Raw genomic sequence first — 15537 nt, 5'->3', positions numbered from 1 at the left:
AGAAATTACTAAGGATGATTTACAATTAAAAGCAGAAAGGAGGGACTCGAGGAAGTCAACAATGTTAGGATACATGAGTGATAAATATGGTAAAACACATAAATACAAAATACAAAAAGAAATAATAACAATTATTTCTTTTTGTATTTTGTATTTATGTGGTTTATGTGGTTTTTCTTGTATTTTTGTATTTCTGTGTTTTCTATGTTTTTTCTCAGTTTTATGAAATCAATAAATATATTTGGGGGGGAAATAAAAATAAATAAAACTTCAAGGGCCAGTCCTAATCAAGGAGAGCAAAAATGAAGTAATAGGACAGCAATTTGAGGACCTGTCTATCCTCAAAATCATTTTGGTTTCAGTACTTTAATATCAGTGGAACCACCTCCTCCATCGGGGCCCAGCAGAGGCCACGTGATATCCTGCAATCTGTTACCTCCGAGGATGGGGACAGGCTGCTTGGACGAGTGAAACCAACCACCTGTCTCCTTGATCCTTGCCCATCCTGGCTCATAAAAGCTAGCCAGGAAGGGCTGGGCGATGGGCTCTGCGGGGTGGTAAATGCTTCTCTCTGTGAGGGAGCCTTCCCACACCAGCTGAAAGAGGAGGTTATTAAACCGCTTCTTTAAAAAACCATCTTTAGATGCGGCCAATATGGCAAACAATCGCCCAGTCTCAAATCTTCCATTCTTGGGCAACATGATTGAGCGAGTGGTTGCTGAACAACTCCAAGTACGCCTGGAAGAAGCGGAACATTTGGATCCCTTCCAGTTGGGATTCAGGCCTCATCGTGGGACTGAAACTGCCTTGGTCACACTGGTCAATGATCTTCGGTGGGCTAGGGACAAGGGTGAGAGCTGTTTCCTAGTTCTGCTGGATCTCTCAGCAGCTTTTGACACCATCGACCATAACATCCTTCTGGACTGTCTAGAGGGGTTGGGAGCTGGGGGCACTGTTATACAGTGGTTCCACTCCTTCCTCTTGGGTCATGTTCAGAAAGTGGTGGGGGAGATGAGTGCTCAGACCCCTGGGCTCTCACTTGTGGGGTGCCTCGGGGTTCTGTCATGTCCCCCATGCTTCTTAACATCTATATGCAGCCGCTGGGAGAGATCATCAGGGGTTTGGGCCGGGTGTTCATCAGTATGCGGATGATACCCAGCTCTACCTCTCTTTCAAATCAGAACCAGTGAAAGCGGTGAAGGTCCTGTGTGAGTGCCTGGAGGCGGTTGGAGGTTGGATGGCGGCTAACAGATTGAGGTTGAATCCTGACAAGACAGAAGTACTGTTCTTGGGGGACAGGAGGCGGGCAGGTGTGTGGGACTCCCTGGTCCTGAATGGGGTAACTGTGCCCCTGAAGGACCAGGTGTGCAGCCTGGGAGTCATTTTGGACTCACAACTGTCCATGGAGGCGCAGGTCAATTCTGTATCCAGGGCAGCTGTCTTATCAGCTCCATCTGGTACGCAGGCTGAGACCCTACCTGCCTGCGGACTGTCACGCCAGAGTGGTGCATGCTCTGGTTATCTCCCGCTTGGATTACTGCAATGCGCTCTATGTGGGCTACCTTTGAAGGTGACCCGGAAACTACAACTAATCCAGAATGCGGCAGCTAGAGTGGTGACTGGGAGCGGACACCGAGACCATACAACACCAGTCTTGAAAGACCTATATTGGCTCCCAGTACATTTCCGAGCACAATTCAAAGTGTTGGTGCTGACCTTTAAAGCTCTAAACAGCCTCAGTCCAGTATACCTGAAGGAGCATCTCCACACCCATCGTTCTGCCCGGACACTGAGGCACAGTGCCGAGGGTCTTCTGGCAGTTCCCTCATTGCGAGAAGCCAAGTTACAGGGAACCAGACAGAGGGCCTTCTCGGTAGTGGCATCCGCCCGTCAGATGTCAAAGAGAAAAACAACTCCCAGACTTTTAGAGGACATCTGAAGGCAGCCCTGTTTAGGGAAGCTTTTAATGTTTAATAGGTTATTGGATTTTAATATTCTGTTGGAAGCCGCCCAGGGTGGCTGGGGAAACCCAGCCAGATGGGCGGGGTATAAATATTATTATTATTATTATTATTATTATTATTATTATTATTATTATTATCATCATCATCATTATCATCATCATCACAGAATGAAAAGAAAGCACATTCCTTCTGAACAATTAGTCCATGTTCTTTCTTGAACTGTTAGAGAGCTTTCATTTGGCAAATCACTTCTGTTGAATGAAATAATCAGTTAAGATAAAGTAGGGACAACTAAGGGAGAGTTTCATTAGTCAACAGCCTTCTTTTTCAGTTGGGCCGCCTTCAGAGAGGAAAAGACCCAGCACTGCATGCAACAAAGAGAGAGGTCAACGCATTTGCTCTACCTCTGAGTTCTGTGGCACATCCCAATGGCAGGGACCATGTTTTGTCTACAGAGAGCCCCGAGTTCAATATGTTCCCAAACAGCAGGTCTAATGGAGGTCCTGGGGAGCTGCTGCCAGTCAAGCCAGGCACATGGGGTCTGACTCTGGGCAAAATGAGGCAGAATATTTTTTGCATCATTATCCCTTGCAGAATGAGACCCTAAGCAGAGTTCTGATGGATGGGGAACACCCAGCACTATGACTCCAGCATCCTGTTCTCATAGTGCTGGGTGTTCTCATAGTGGCCAACCTGTAGGAAGCCTGAGAGCAAGACCTGAGCAATATATACAGTGGAACCTCGGTTTACGAACACCTCGGTTTACAAATTTTCGGTTTACGAATGCCGCGGACCCATCTGGAATGGATTAATTCACTTTCCATTACTTTCAATGGGAAAGTTCGCTTCAGTTTATGAACAGACTTCCAGAACCAATTGTGTTCATAAACCGAGGTACCACTGTATTTCCAATAGCAGGCCCTGGGGGATGTCTGAGCCAAATTGGGACTGCAGGAGGGGCAAATGGTTGCAGAGGATTCATAAGAAAAGTCTGCTGGATCAGCAGTGGTCCACCCCATTCAGCATCCTGTTCTCCCACTGGCCAACCATTTGCCAATGGGAAACCCTCAAGCACAAGAGCCCCCTCCCCTCCTGTGGTTTTCCAGCAGCTGGTCTTCAGAAGCATCGCTGCCTCTGACCAAGGAGGCAGAGCAGAGCAGAGCCATCCCAGCTCGTGGCCAGAGATTCCAGTCTTGACTGAGTCTATCCCCATCTAGCCAACCCACATCCCAAGCTTGCTATTGATTTAAACACACACACACACACACACACACACACACACACACACACACATCAACATCAACATCAACATCAACATCAACATCCCTCCACCAGTTTGGTCCTCGGGGTAAGGCAGCTTCATCTCTTAAGATGAACCCCACACCGGCTGCAGATCCAGACTGCATGGAGAGAGCTTCATTTGTCTAGAGCCACCTGCTCTGCAGACAACCGGGGGGGGCGGGGGGGGTTGTTGGCTGTGGCAGAGTGAAATGCATGGCAAGCAGACAAGGAGCCCACAGCCCTGCCTTGTATTCTAAGCATTCAGCACATGGCCATAAAATGGTGCAGAAAATGTCATGTTCCTTTTTTCAATGAATGCAGAGTAAAACGCTTCTTGTCCCCTCGTCCCAACCATACGGGATTAACATGAGAGAGAGAAAGAGGGGGTGGTGGGGAGACACTTTGCAGAACACCCCAGGGGTAACCCTTGGCATTTCCAGTTAAACTGGTCAGGCGATGGGAAGGACTTGCCTGTCAGAGACTGAAGAGCTGCTGCCAGTCAGAGCAGATGATCCTGGGCTGGGTGAACAGGCAGCTTAAAGGAAGGGCCATAGCTGAGTGGTAGTGCAGCTGCTTGGCATGCAGAAGGTCCCAGGTTCAATCCCTGCCATTTCTATTTAGGCTTAGGTAGACAGGGGTCAGCAAATGTTTTCAGCAGGGGGACGGTCCACTGTCCCTCAGACCTTGTGGGGGGCCGGGCTATTTTTTTTGGGGGGGGAAATATGAATGAATTCCTATGCCCCACAAATAACCCAGAGATGCATTTTAAATAAAAGCATACATTCTACTCATGTAAAAACATGCTGATTCCCAGACCATCTGTGGGCCGGATTTAGAAGGTGATTGGGCCGCATCCGGCCCCTGGGCCTTAGTTTGGGGACCCTGAAGTAGCAGGTGATGAAAAATGCATTCTCTGCAGGAGACCCCAGAGAAAGTAGTCAAAGTCGACATCTCTAGGTGGACAAATAGCTTAAGGTGATTGTAGGCAGCTCCCTATGTTCCTATTTTTTGCTTCCACCTGCATGACAGCCTTCCCCAACCTGGTGCCCTCCAGCTGTTTTTGGACTACAATTCCTTTCAACCCCAGGCAGCACATTTACACAACATGGAGCGTGATGGGAGTTGTAGTCAAAAGCATCTGGAGAGTTCCAGATTGGGATGGCTGTTGTCAAAATTAGGCATTTCCCATGTCTCTGCTGATAATAGCTCATCCAGGCACTTCCATTGGACCAGGGGATCAGCTGCAGTTCTCGTAACAAACGTTGAACTCCATGTGCCCCTTCCAAGAATTTCACCTTATCCCATTTACAAAGCAAATATTTAGTTTGGATTTCTTATTAGGTGGATGGAAAACACTGGCCATGTAGTTAGAACTTGATTCCCGCCCCCATTTCCCAATTATCCCAATTGCTGTTTCTCATAACTGAGCAATTGCACCCAAATCACCTTTGATCATTAAGCACCACTTTGCAGGAGACACCGAGGCCCCTTCAATCCCAGTAGAATCTCCAACATTTGTCTAGCTGATTTCAGTTCCCCACTGCCCAGTCAGGGCTGTGTTCTTAATGCCCTGCAAACTGTGTTGTTTTGTGCGTGCACACGCATGTAACTTTGTAACTTGGGGAGTTGCAAAGAGCTGCTGCAGGGGAAGATCTAGAATTTCAGGGGTATCAAAACTCTGAATAAGGTTGCGCACACCTTTTTGTGGGAGACAACCCAACATGAGGGTCTTGGACCCCTCCAACATCGCTGAAGAACATGGGTGTGCAGCCAGACTGGGTGCTTCTGTGACTCTCCCTCCTTCTCACAACAGAGAAGACCTGATGACTGTTTAGAGAATTAACACAGCACACGGTTAAACTATGGAGGCAGTGATGGCCACCAACCTGGATGGCTTTCACAGAGGACTGGACTAATTCATGGAGAAGAAGGATTTCCGTGGCTACCAACCACAATGGCTCTGCTCTGCCTCCCTGGTCAGAGAAAGCAACGCTTCTGAGGGCCAGTTGCTGGAAACTTCAGGAGGGGAGAGGGCGCTTGTGCTCAGGTCCTGCTTGTGGGTTTCCACGGGGGCATCTGATTGGCTACTGTGAGAGCAGGATGCTGGCCTGATCCAGCAGGCTCGTCTTCGCTCCCATCTCTCTTCACCGTTTCCTTAGGCAGATCTCTGCCAAGAAGACCTCCCTCTCTTTCTAAGATCCCCACACCCAGAATCAACCTGCCCCTCCCGCCGCTCTCTTGGCTTTCTTCCTTCCGCCTCGCTTGCTCCGGGCTTAGTAGAGGGCAGGGAGGGCGGCGGAAAAAGAGGGCGAGCGAGCGAGCGGAGAATGGATCCCGCGCTTGGCTCCCTCCTGCCTTGCCTTTGAGGTCCCCCCTCCATCGCATCCAGGGACCCCCCTCCCCTTCCGCGCGCACCTGGATTGTTCCGGCGGCGATTAGCAGAACTCGCCCCCTCCCTGCAGCCAGGAAGGAGGCGGCCCCATTGATCGGTGGCTCCCCTCCCTCCCTCCCCTCCCCGCGCGTCCCTCCCTCCCGTTTCCAAGCGGCGACGGTCCCAGCGCAGCGCGCCGCCCGCCCGCTTGCGCGTCGACGGGGCGACGCGCGCCGCTTCCCGTCGGCTGCCTGCTGCTCGGCGCCCGCGCCCCGTGTACAGCCGCTCTTGCCGGGCCGCGCGCCGTCGCACCTGCCCTTCGCCAGGCGCCCTCAGGAGCCGCCGTTGCTGTTGCAGTGCCGCCGCCGCCGCCCAGGCAGGAGCGCCGCGCGCGCCCGGGAATTGCCAGTAGCGCCTCCAGACCGACGAGAGACGAGCGAGCCCCGCCGCTGGCCTGCGGGAGGGGCCGGGCGGTGGCCCCGTCGTGCCGGAAAGAGGGCGAGGCGCCGCGGAGTCCCGAGTGGAGCCGGGCGCGGAGGAGCTAGGACGGCCGGGGAGCCAGCGCTGCTGGGCGAAGCGGGCGGTGCCATTTCTGGGCGAGGGAGACGGGCGGCCAGCATGAAAGATGCAGGTGAGGGGCGACCGGGGGGGGGGTGAAACGGGAGGTGGGGTCCGGGCGGGGTTGGGGCGAAGGTGAGGGATGAGTTGGTCCGGATTTTGATCCTGGGGGGGGGGGGTGTCAAGGCATAATTCGCGGCTCGGGGGATTGTGCTGCTCCGCTGTAATAGGTGGTGGGGCGGGCGGGGGTCGCCTGGTTTGGTGCCGGAGATACCCGAGCCAGGCTTAATAGGAGGGAGGGGTTTGGGGTGGGGTGGGGGTTCAGTTTGCTGCCTTTTTCCACAGTGCTCCAGATTCGATGCTGTGGCGATGGAGAGCTTGCTAGAGGTGCGGGGGTGGGGGGCGGAGAGCTCCTCCTTTCCCGCTCGAGATGTGTGTGTATTTATCCTTTTCAGAATTAGGGCGGGGGGCTGTGGAGGTTTCGGGTTCCTGGCTCTTTTGAGATGCTCGGGGTAATGGTTGCCTGCCTTTCCCGTGATTTAGGGTTTTGTTTTGTCCCCCCCCCCCCAGATTGATTGAACCGGATGGGCTGCTCCTGCCTCGATTGGGAAGGGGGTGCACCGGATTGTGAGGGGTTTGGGGTTCGGCTGTGAGCTGGAGGGGGTCTGCTCTGGGAGCTGGTGTTGGAGGGCCAGTCTGCACCAGCCCGTCCACAGCCTGCCTTCTAGCATGCAGTCTCGGTACTCCTAGCTGTTAAAAAGGCAGTAATAGCCTACTATCACCCCCCCTTTCCCTGAGTCTTCGGGGTTTACCCTATGGAGCCTGCTGGCTTTGGGTGAATTTGCTCTGAGGTTAGTAAGCATTGGCTGATTTTATATATGCACCAGGAGAATAGTTGGGTTTTTTTGGGGGGGGGTACATACGGGATAAGCTGCGTTCTTTGGGAGTGACATCTGGGTGTGTTTATTGTCTAGCGATGCCTTTCCCCCCCTTTACCTTTGCCAGGTGTGTGTTCGTGTTAACAGATGTGGGGCTGTGTATGTGTTGCTTGAATTGATGTTTGGGTGTACAATGGTCCTATGTGGCATTATTTTTGGACTAAGGAAGGAGGAGGGTTTTAAATGGTAAAAAATGAGAGATCTCTCTGGGTGGATCCTGCAATGGACGGGGTGGGGGTCGAGGTGTTGCCTTTCCCTTCTGCATCATCTCTGGGTCTTTTGTCCCAGGTGAGCGTTTCTGGGTCGCCTTTTCTCATGCAATGCATGTCCCTTTCTCTTTTGTCCCGATCTTCTATGGTTGTGCGTGTGACTGCCTTGTAGAAAGGGATAGGGACTGGGTGCTTCGGGGCAGATCTGTTAGCAGAGGAGACCTGTCCGTTCTCTTTCTGTCTTTCTAGATGTGTTTGCGCACCAGGCAGGGGGTCTAGAAGAAAAGGGTGTCGTTGGGGGTCAGTCCTTTTCGAGTGCAGGAATGTGTTGCGTTGGATGAGTCGAGAAAGCCTCCCCACCCCCCAGCAGCCAAGGCACAATGTTTTCTTGAATGATGATGCCTCAGAGCTGGAGGCTTTTGGGTGTGTGGTTTTTTTTAACAATGTCTCCCTCCCTCCCTTCCTTCTGTTCTTTCTCTCCACCCCTCCACAAAATCACCCACTGGCTTTCCCTGTGGCCCAGGCTTAGGTCTCCGTGTGAGGAGAGCTGCATCTCTTGCACAGCCATTGGCCCCACATCTTTAGCCATAACCCCCTGAACCCCCTTATCGCCTTTGGGAGGAAGTGTGTGAAGCAGGGGGAGGGGGAGGTACTTAGATGGGGTTGAGAAACAGGCTGCACAGGGTCCCCCTGGCATCAGGGTGAATGGCTGGGCCTCTTCAGGTTTGCCCTGATGGGCCCCTTGGCCCCCTGGGCTGAGAGCTGGGAACTGAACATTGGTCACCTTCTGCTGGATGTAACTGGGAGGGTCGGCGGAAGCAAAGTTCCCCTGGGTGTCCAGGCCAGCACCCAGCTGGGTTTAAGGTTATTGTTTACCTGGGTGTCTTAAGCTATAAGGAGGCAGTTAAAGGCCATGTTGCTATCAAAGCAGGTCCCTAGTCCCCCCTCCCCTTTCCTTCTTATTGATTTAGTTAAGTACAAATATAACAAACATGGTAGAAACCAAAGAATAAAAATGTAAACCATAACAGTTGCAGCCTGGGAGAGCAAGAGCACAGTGCAGTGCAGAGATTTTAAGCTGCATTGGAATCACATTTAGGAAGCTGCCATATGGCAGATTAGACTGTTCACCCACCTAGCCCAGTGCTATGGGCTCTGATTGGCTGGGGTCTCCAGAATCTCAGACTTAAGAAATCTTTCATCACTTGGTCCCCTGGACTATAGATGTTGAGGGATCGAACCTGGGACCTTCTAGGAGCAGAGAAGGTGTTGTGCCCCTTGGCTATCTGACCCCAACACTCTGTTGTCTGTGGGCTGGTTGCAGGGGTTTGGGACTTTGCACATGCCCAGTGGCACTACCTTGATTGTATTTCTGGCATTCCAGGCCATGTCCTGGTACTAAGAATGGGGCACCTAGAAACAGAAGATGCCCACCAGGACATGAGCCTTAAAAGCTGACGAGTTCGCTCATGGTACATCATTGTGCATTGTTGGCTGTTTGGACTGGCAGTGGCTTCTGGAGGCTTCAACCGAGGCCCTTCTCAGCCTGGGGACCTGAGATCCTTTTCTGAATCTGGGACTTTTTCTGCTTGCAAAGTTTGTGCTCTGCCTCTGAGCTTCCAAGTAATAATTTTAATCATAATTTTGTTATTTATATGGCGCCCATCTGACTGGGTTGCTACAGCCACTCTGGATCTACATACATCAGAAATTTAAAGCAGGCAATGGTTTGTATATAGAGCCCCCTTCCAGAGAAGAAGGGCTCTGTGTGTTTTGAAAGCTTGCCAACTCCCCATCACCAGAGTATTCATCTGTTTGAGATTGCTTGTCCTCTGGACAAAGAAACTGACAGACAAATGAAAATGTAGCACATTGACACACAAGGTGTGTGTGTGTGTGTGTGTGTGTGTGTGTATACATCAGCAACTGGTGCACATCTGTGCAAAAGACTCAGGCAAGTCCTCATATGAGTGGGCCAGTTTGGCACGTTGGCCTGAGGATAAGAGGTTTCTCTGGGAGTGAAAAAGCTCAAACTTTTTTTAAGAGGTCAACCTCACCCAGTTGGGGAAGACTGGATTAGGACATGCAGGAGAGTAACCCGGAGACTCCAGGACATGAAGAAGTGGTGAAAACAGCTGGAAATGCACAGAAATTGCTATTGCTATGATGCCTACACCAACCTAGGATCATAGCTGCCAAGTTATCCCTTTTTTAAAGGGATTTTCCCTTATGCTGAATAGGCTTCCTCGCGAGAAAAGGGAAAACTTGGCAGCTATGCCTAGGATGCAATCCAGCAACTACCAAATGGTGAATTAAATGGGCGAGAGAGCATGTATTTAAATTGAAATAAATAACATTTAAAAGTGCTTAACCGTTGTTAGCTCAGTGCCCATGTTTATTATATATTACTTTTTAGTGTCCAGAGCACTTCACCTACAACAGTTGTATAAGGCAGGAGGTATTATTGTTCCCATACTGCAGATGGGGCGACTGAGGCAAAGAGAAAGTGGATTGCCTAGGGCCACCTACTGAGTATTTTGAGCTTATGAAAGAGGCAGAATATGAACCAAGGACCTCTTGGTAGAGCAAAAATGAATACCCACCTTTCCCCCCAGAACTCACCAGGCTCCTTTTGAAAGAAAAATGCTGAAGGCGCCCTTGAATTTGCGCTTTGAATGTGAAACCTTGAAACTTGGGGCACTATTTAGACTTTTGATTTTGGCAGGCTTCAAATATGACAACTCATAAGCAGTTGCCTGTCAAAAATACTAGCTGTTATTGCAGGTTATGCTGTATTCTGAATGGCATTGCATTATGTGGCCACAATATAACACTGCATTTCAGCAATTTAAATTCTACTACATGGCATACCAGGGCTTTTCAGACTGCCTTTGGGATAGCCTCCCACAACTTGGTGCTTTCCAGATTTTTTTTTGCCTACAGCTTCCACCATCCCTAACCAGGGGTGACAACTTGAATAAAATATGGGGGGGGGAGCTCTGCCCCACGTAATCGATCCCATGATGCAGTGCATGCACACCATTTGAATGGCAATGTCCATCAACTTTTGGGGGGGCGTCAAATATTTTGAGGTGAAGACCCCCTCGGCTCCTAGCAGTTTCCTCTTATGTCCCTATTGGCCATGCGAGCCAGAGCTGATAGGGGTTATAGTGCACAGCATCTGGAGGGCACCAGGTTGGGGAAAGGCTGCTCTGGGGAATCCTGCAGTGATGTTTGGATGCTTAGCAAGGGTTGCTCAATTAGAAGGATGAGAGACAGACACAATGCCTGCTATTGCTGATCTTGGGCTGAAGGAAGAGCAAGATCTACTGGCAGATTCTTGGATAATTTGCAAATAGTTGGTGAGGACTTCTGACTCCCAACAGCAGAACCAGAGTAACCATGAAAAGTGAAGCTTGGAGTAGTAGACATACACAGCTAGCGTTAGGAATGATATTTCATACTTAGGTTGCACTTCTGTGCCTGCTTTATGAGCCTCAATGTTTCCCATCTGAAAAATGGGACTTTAGGCTTCATTGTGCTGCTGCCAATTACTGTTCCATAAGAATACAGTAAATCAGGGGTCAGCAAACTTTTTTTAGCAGGGGGCCGGTCCACTGTCCCTCAGACCTTGTGGGGGGCTGGACTATATTTTGGAAAGAAAAAATAATGAACAAAATCCTATGCCCCACAAATAACCCAGAGATGCATTTTAAATAAAAGGACACATTTTACTCAAGTAAAAACATGCTGATTCCCAGACCATCCGCGGGCCGGATTTAGAAGGCAATTGGGCCGCATCCGGTCCCCGGGCCTTAGTTTGGGGATCCCTGCAGTAAATGATTCTAATAGTTCTCAGCCGTGGTTGGCCTAAAGCTAATTGATTCAGCATCAACAGATGTATTACTTGGCTTTCTTTGGCTTGGTACAGTTCAGCAGTTATTGCTGGCTGTGATGGCTGCATGCTACCCCCATGAACTGAATAGCAGTTGCTGGAGAGCACAGGGTGGAAGAGGGCTATTGCACTCCTGCGCTACCTGTGGACTTCCCATAGGTGCATATCTGGTGGGCCATTGTAGGAACAGAATGCTGGGCATGCGAGGCTGTCAGGGTGCCTGGAGAAGGCTACTTCAGAGTAACGACTCTACACAGCTCTGCATTTTATGGTTTTATTGGTGCTGAGTATTTACAGTGCTAATGGCAGTGCTATTTACAAAGACCCATCTGTTTAGCTTGAATCAGAACCTCCCAGTGGCTTTTGGCGCGTTTTGCGCCAGCATAATAACCTGGGGAGACCCATCCTCTTCCCCCGACGCCTTTTGCGAAGTTCCGGAGTTGGGGGGACTGGCCTGCCCCCCTTCCTTCCCCCTTCCTGTCCCACCTGGGACGATGGCTCTCTTTCCCTGCCAGAGCCTTGGATCCCACTTCCTGTTTCCCCGCTTGAGCTGGAGCTTTCCCTCTTTTCAGCCTCGCTCGGGGCTGGGCTGGAACTCAGGAGGGGAGGGGCTTCGCGATCTCCCTTGCCCCTCACAGAGGCCTTTGGTCTGATCCAGCCAGGCTCTTCTTAGGTTTTCCTGCATCTGGTTGACCAGATGCAGAATGGCAGAGCCAGCTGCCTCTTGCAGCCCACAAGGCAGGCACTGGAACAATCTGCATATGTAAGTCAGGGCTGGCTCTGCTCTGAGGCAGGGTGAGATCAGCATCCCAGGCATCACGTTCTGAAGAAAGTGAAGGCAGCCCCCTGGCTGTGCCTCCTAAGCCCTCTGGCTCCATCCTTCTCCCTAGAGGACCAAGCAGGGAGATTCATGTCCTGTCTCTCGATCCAATAGCTGCCCACAGGAGCGATGGAGGTCTTTGAAGGTTTCAGTCCCGTTACCAATATTAAAATGAGATTCACTTGCCAGTCAGTCAGTTTCTAGATGTGGGAAGGTCATGGTGCCACCTTGCACTTCTTCTCAGGCAGCAAAACATCTTGGGCAGCCCTAACCCAAGTAAAAATCTGCTTTTGAGTTTCTCTCAGAGCTCCAGGGCTGCTTCTCAGTCAGTTCAGGTTGTATGTGGCAGGAATTTGCTGTGTGCCATGTTTTTAGGGAAGTGCCCAGTGCTGATCAGGCATCCCACCTGCTATCCAAATCTTGCTGAAATCTACCCAATCTACCCAATTAAAGAAAACATGGGGGGGGCATTTTGATGCAAATGTTTTTCCATGGAGCAAAACTCCATCTATATATATATATATATAAATGTAAAAGGTCCCCATTCGTACACATCCAGCTCCCTCTGAAACTGCTTGACCGATTGCGTTGAAATTTTCACACAATGTTCCACTCCACTACGTAGATGTTTGTATAAACTTAGATTGGACAGATGTCATACCTGTGAGAAGTTAGAACTTGTTTTCTAGAAAACCATGTCAAAGCAGCACAACTGAGGATGTCACTACCTGTGACACCACAGTAGCATGGCATTGCCCAGCATAGCACAGCCAGGGGAGCAGGCCAGGCCTAAGATGCACATGGGGTGTGCGGGTGGAAGAGAGAGAGGGGTCGGGTTGACGGGTGCCATCACACGGGTGGAAGATGACCAGAGATGAGCAGAGAGAGCTGGAGGGAAGATGACCAGAGACGTCCAAAGAGATGGGAGGGATCACAGAGAAAGAGGTGTCATGACATCTGGGTTGTGGTACAGGGCTGGGGTGAGGAACAGGGGTGCTGAGTGGAGTTGGGCCATGCCTTTGGGGAGGAGGAATGTGGCAGGGTGCCCTCACATGGAAGGAAGATGACATCATGCGGCTGGAGGACCAGAGACAGGGGTGTGCGGCTGGGGTGGGGAACGGGGATGCTGAGTGGAGGAGGCCCATGCCTTACGGGAGGATAAATGGGTGGGGACGGGGTGGGGGGATTTGCCAGAGAGAGCGCTCGGGGTGCCGTCTGCTGTCACACAGGAGGAAGATGATGTTACACGGCGGGGGGACCAGAGACAGGGATGTCTCGACATCATGTGGCTAGGGTGGGGACGCTGAGTGGAGGGGGCCCATGACTGAGCCACAGCAATGTGTGGCCAGGTACAGCTAGTAATCAATAAATGTAGATCCTACCACTTTCCTGATCAGAAGGTCGATGGTTTGAATCCCTGCGACAGGGTGAGCTCCCGTTGGTCGGTCCCAGCTCCTGCCAACCTAGCAGTTCAAAAGCACCTCAAAGTGCAAGTAGATAGATAGGAACCGCTACAGCGGGAAGGTAAACGGTGTTTCCGTATGCTGCTCTGGTTCACCAGAAGCGGCTTTGTCATGCTGGCCACATGACCTGGAAGCTGTATGCTGGCTCCCTCGGCCAATAACGCAAGATGAGCAGGCAACCCCAGAGTCGGTCACGACTGAACCTAATAGTCAGGGGTCCCTTTACCTTTACCACTTTCCCTACACACAGTCCATCACTTGGATGCTTTTAGCACAGCCAGGGAGAACCTCCTGTCTGAAGGCCCTTCCCAGCTCAGCCTGCCAAAAGTGTGCCATCAAACTGTGGTCCTTCCTCTTCCTTCCCTAGATGGAGGGTGGAAAACGAATATACAATCCATTAGATTACTGTATAGAGCATCACACACACACACTCACTCACACCCACACCCACACCCATGCAAGCTAATACAGCTGCTTCCGAGACCTCTCCTGTGATGCCTTTTTGGAAGTAGTCTTGAAGTGGTTTGGAAGTGGTAGCCCTGATCCCAGATAACAACCCGCTCTTCTTTCTCTAAGCAGTTGTGGGTTTTATTACCAGAAGGAGCAATTCTGCCTCTAGCCCTGGGCTTTAAAATAGCAAACAGAAGGAGGAGGAGGAGGAGGAGGAGGAGGAGGAGGAGGAGGAGGAGGAGGAGGAGGAGGAGGAGCCAGAGCAGATGTTTCCATTCTCTTTTCGTCTTCTGTTGCTCTGGGCTTTGCGTGCAGAAGGATCCAAGTTCAGTCTTGGGCATTTTCAGTTACTAGGCTTTCAGCTAGCCTGGAGAGTCGTGATTTTGGGGCTTTGGTGGACTGCTCTTGGCCTACTCTGGTGTCAAAGTAGTTCAAGAATGGTGGGGGGACCTTTTCAGGCTAAAGGCTCCCAATCCTTGTGGGGAACTTTCCAGGGGCTGCATGCCAGCAGTGGGTGGGGCCAAGGTAAAAGGGGGAGGAGCAACACATGTAAAAATTGCCTCCACATGAGTTCCTACACATTGTCTCACACCCTCTCTTTCCTCTGTCTGGGTGAGCCAAAAGAATTCCCAGAGCTGAAATACATATTCCAGCCAGCAAAACGGAGGTGGCCATTGGCATGGCCAGGGCAAGAGTCCCCAAAGCAAGATGGAGAGGATTTCATAGAATCATTGGATGTTGGAGTTGGAAGGGACCAGGAGGGCCACCTAGTCCTGCTTCCTGCAATGCTGGAATCTTTTGTCCAATGTGGGAATCGAACCCACGCCCCCAAGATTGAGTCTGCCGTCTGAGCGCTCTATTGAGTGGGGGCTGCATTGGGCGGATGGGCCTGAGGTCCCCCCCCAAAGCATATAGTCCTGTATCCTTCTTCAGTCCAGTGCCCTCAAGGTGTCTTGGGCTATATCACCCATGCCCCTGGGCTGCACTTACTGGAGCTGATGGGAAATTGTGCTCCAAAACATTTTGAGGGCATTTTAGGGAAACATGCAGAGCTGTGTAGGATCCTGGTGTTAAACAGATTTAGGCCACATTCCCTTCAGTGAAGGCGCAGTCTTGCTTTCCTTCAGATCACGCCCCGGGGGCAAAATGGTGAGGGTCAAAAGCCTCTTCTCAATCCAATTTGTCACCTCCAACCCACATTTATAAAACCTTTGAGAAGGAGTAAGAATTTTATGAACACACGCTTTGGGAAGATAGGAATTTTGTCGTGAATGTCATGTAGGAAGAAGGAGTTTTGGCTCATGACAGCTTTTGCCACCCCAGCACTGTGGGGGGGATGAGATATCCCAGCCAAAATTCTCCCTCCTGCACAACTGTTCTAGGCTCAGGAACCCTGTGTGCCTTTTCACTCTGAACCACTCTGGTGTCACTGAAATGCCTTGTAGTAATAATAAAAGATCATCTAATTGACTGTATAATCCCAAAACACAGCATACAGAATGCATCAATTACAAATCCTTTTCCCAAGTTGGGAGAGGGGCAAAAAATGGAGCAGACAAGGTTTGCAGCTTCAGGACAATCCTGGGTT

General features: G+C 50.8%; 1 protein-coding gene across 1 annotated transcript in view; it reads left to right on the top strand.

Annotated features, from left to right (window-relative positions):
- Nucleotides 1–5096: 5096 nt before the first annotated feature.
- The window catches only part of LINGO1 (leucine rich repeat and Ig domain containing 1), a 75622-nt gene continuing 65181 nt past the window's right edge, over nt 5097–15537 (top strand). The window contains exon 1 of the mRNA XM_035112587.3: nt 5097–6247. Within this exon, the coding sequence (XP_034968478.1) occupies nt 6242–6247 (6 nt within the window). The 5' untranslated portion in view covers nt 5097–6241. The remainder of the gene's footprint in view (nt 6248–15537) is intronic.

Source organism: Zootoca vivipara, chromosome Z1 (genome assembly GCF_965207765.1).
Source record: "Zootoca vivipara chromosome Z1, rZooViv2.hap1.1, whole genome shotgun sequence".
Lineage (NCBI taxonomy): Eukaryota > Metazoa > Chordata > Lepidosauria > Squamata > Lacertidae > Zootoca > Zootoca vivipara.
The sequence above is the reverse complement of the archived record's forward strand: the minus strand, read 5'-3'. Positions and strand labels throughout refer to the sequence as shown.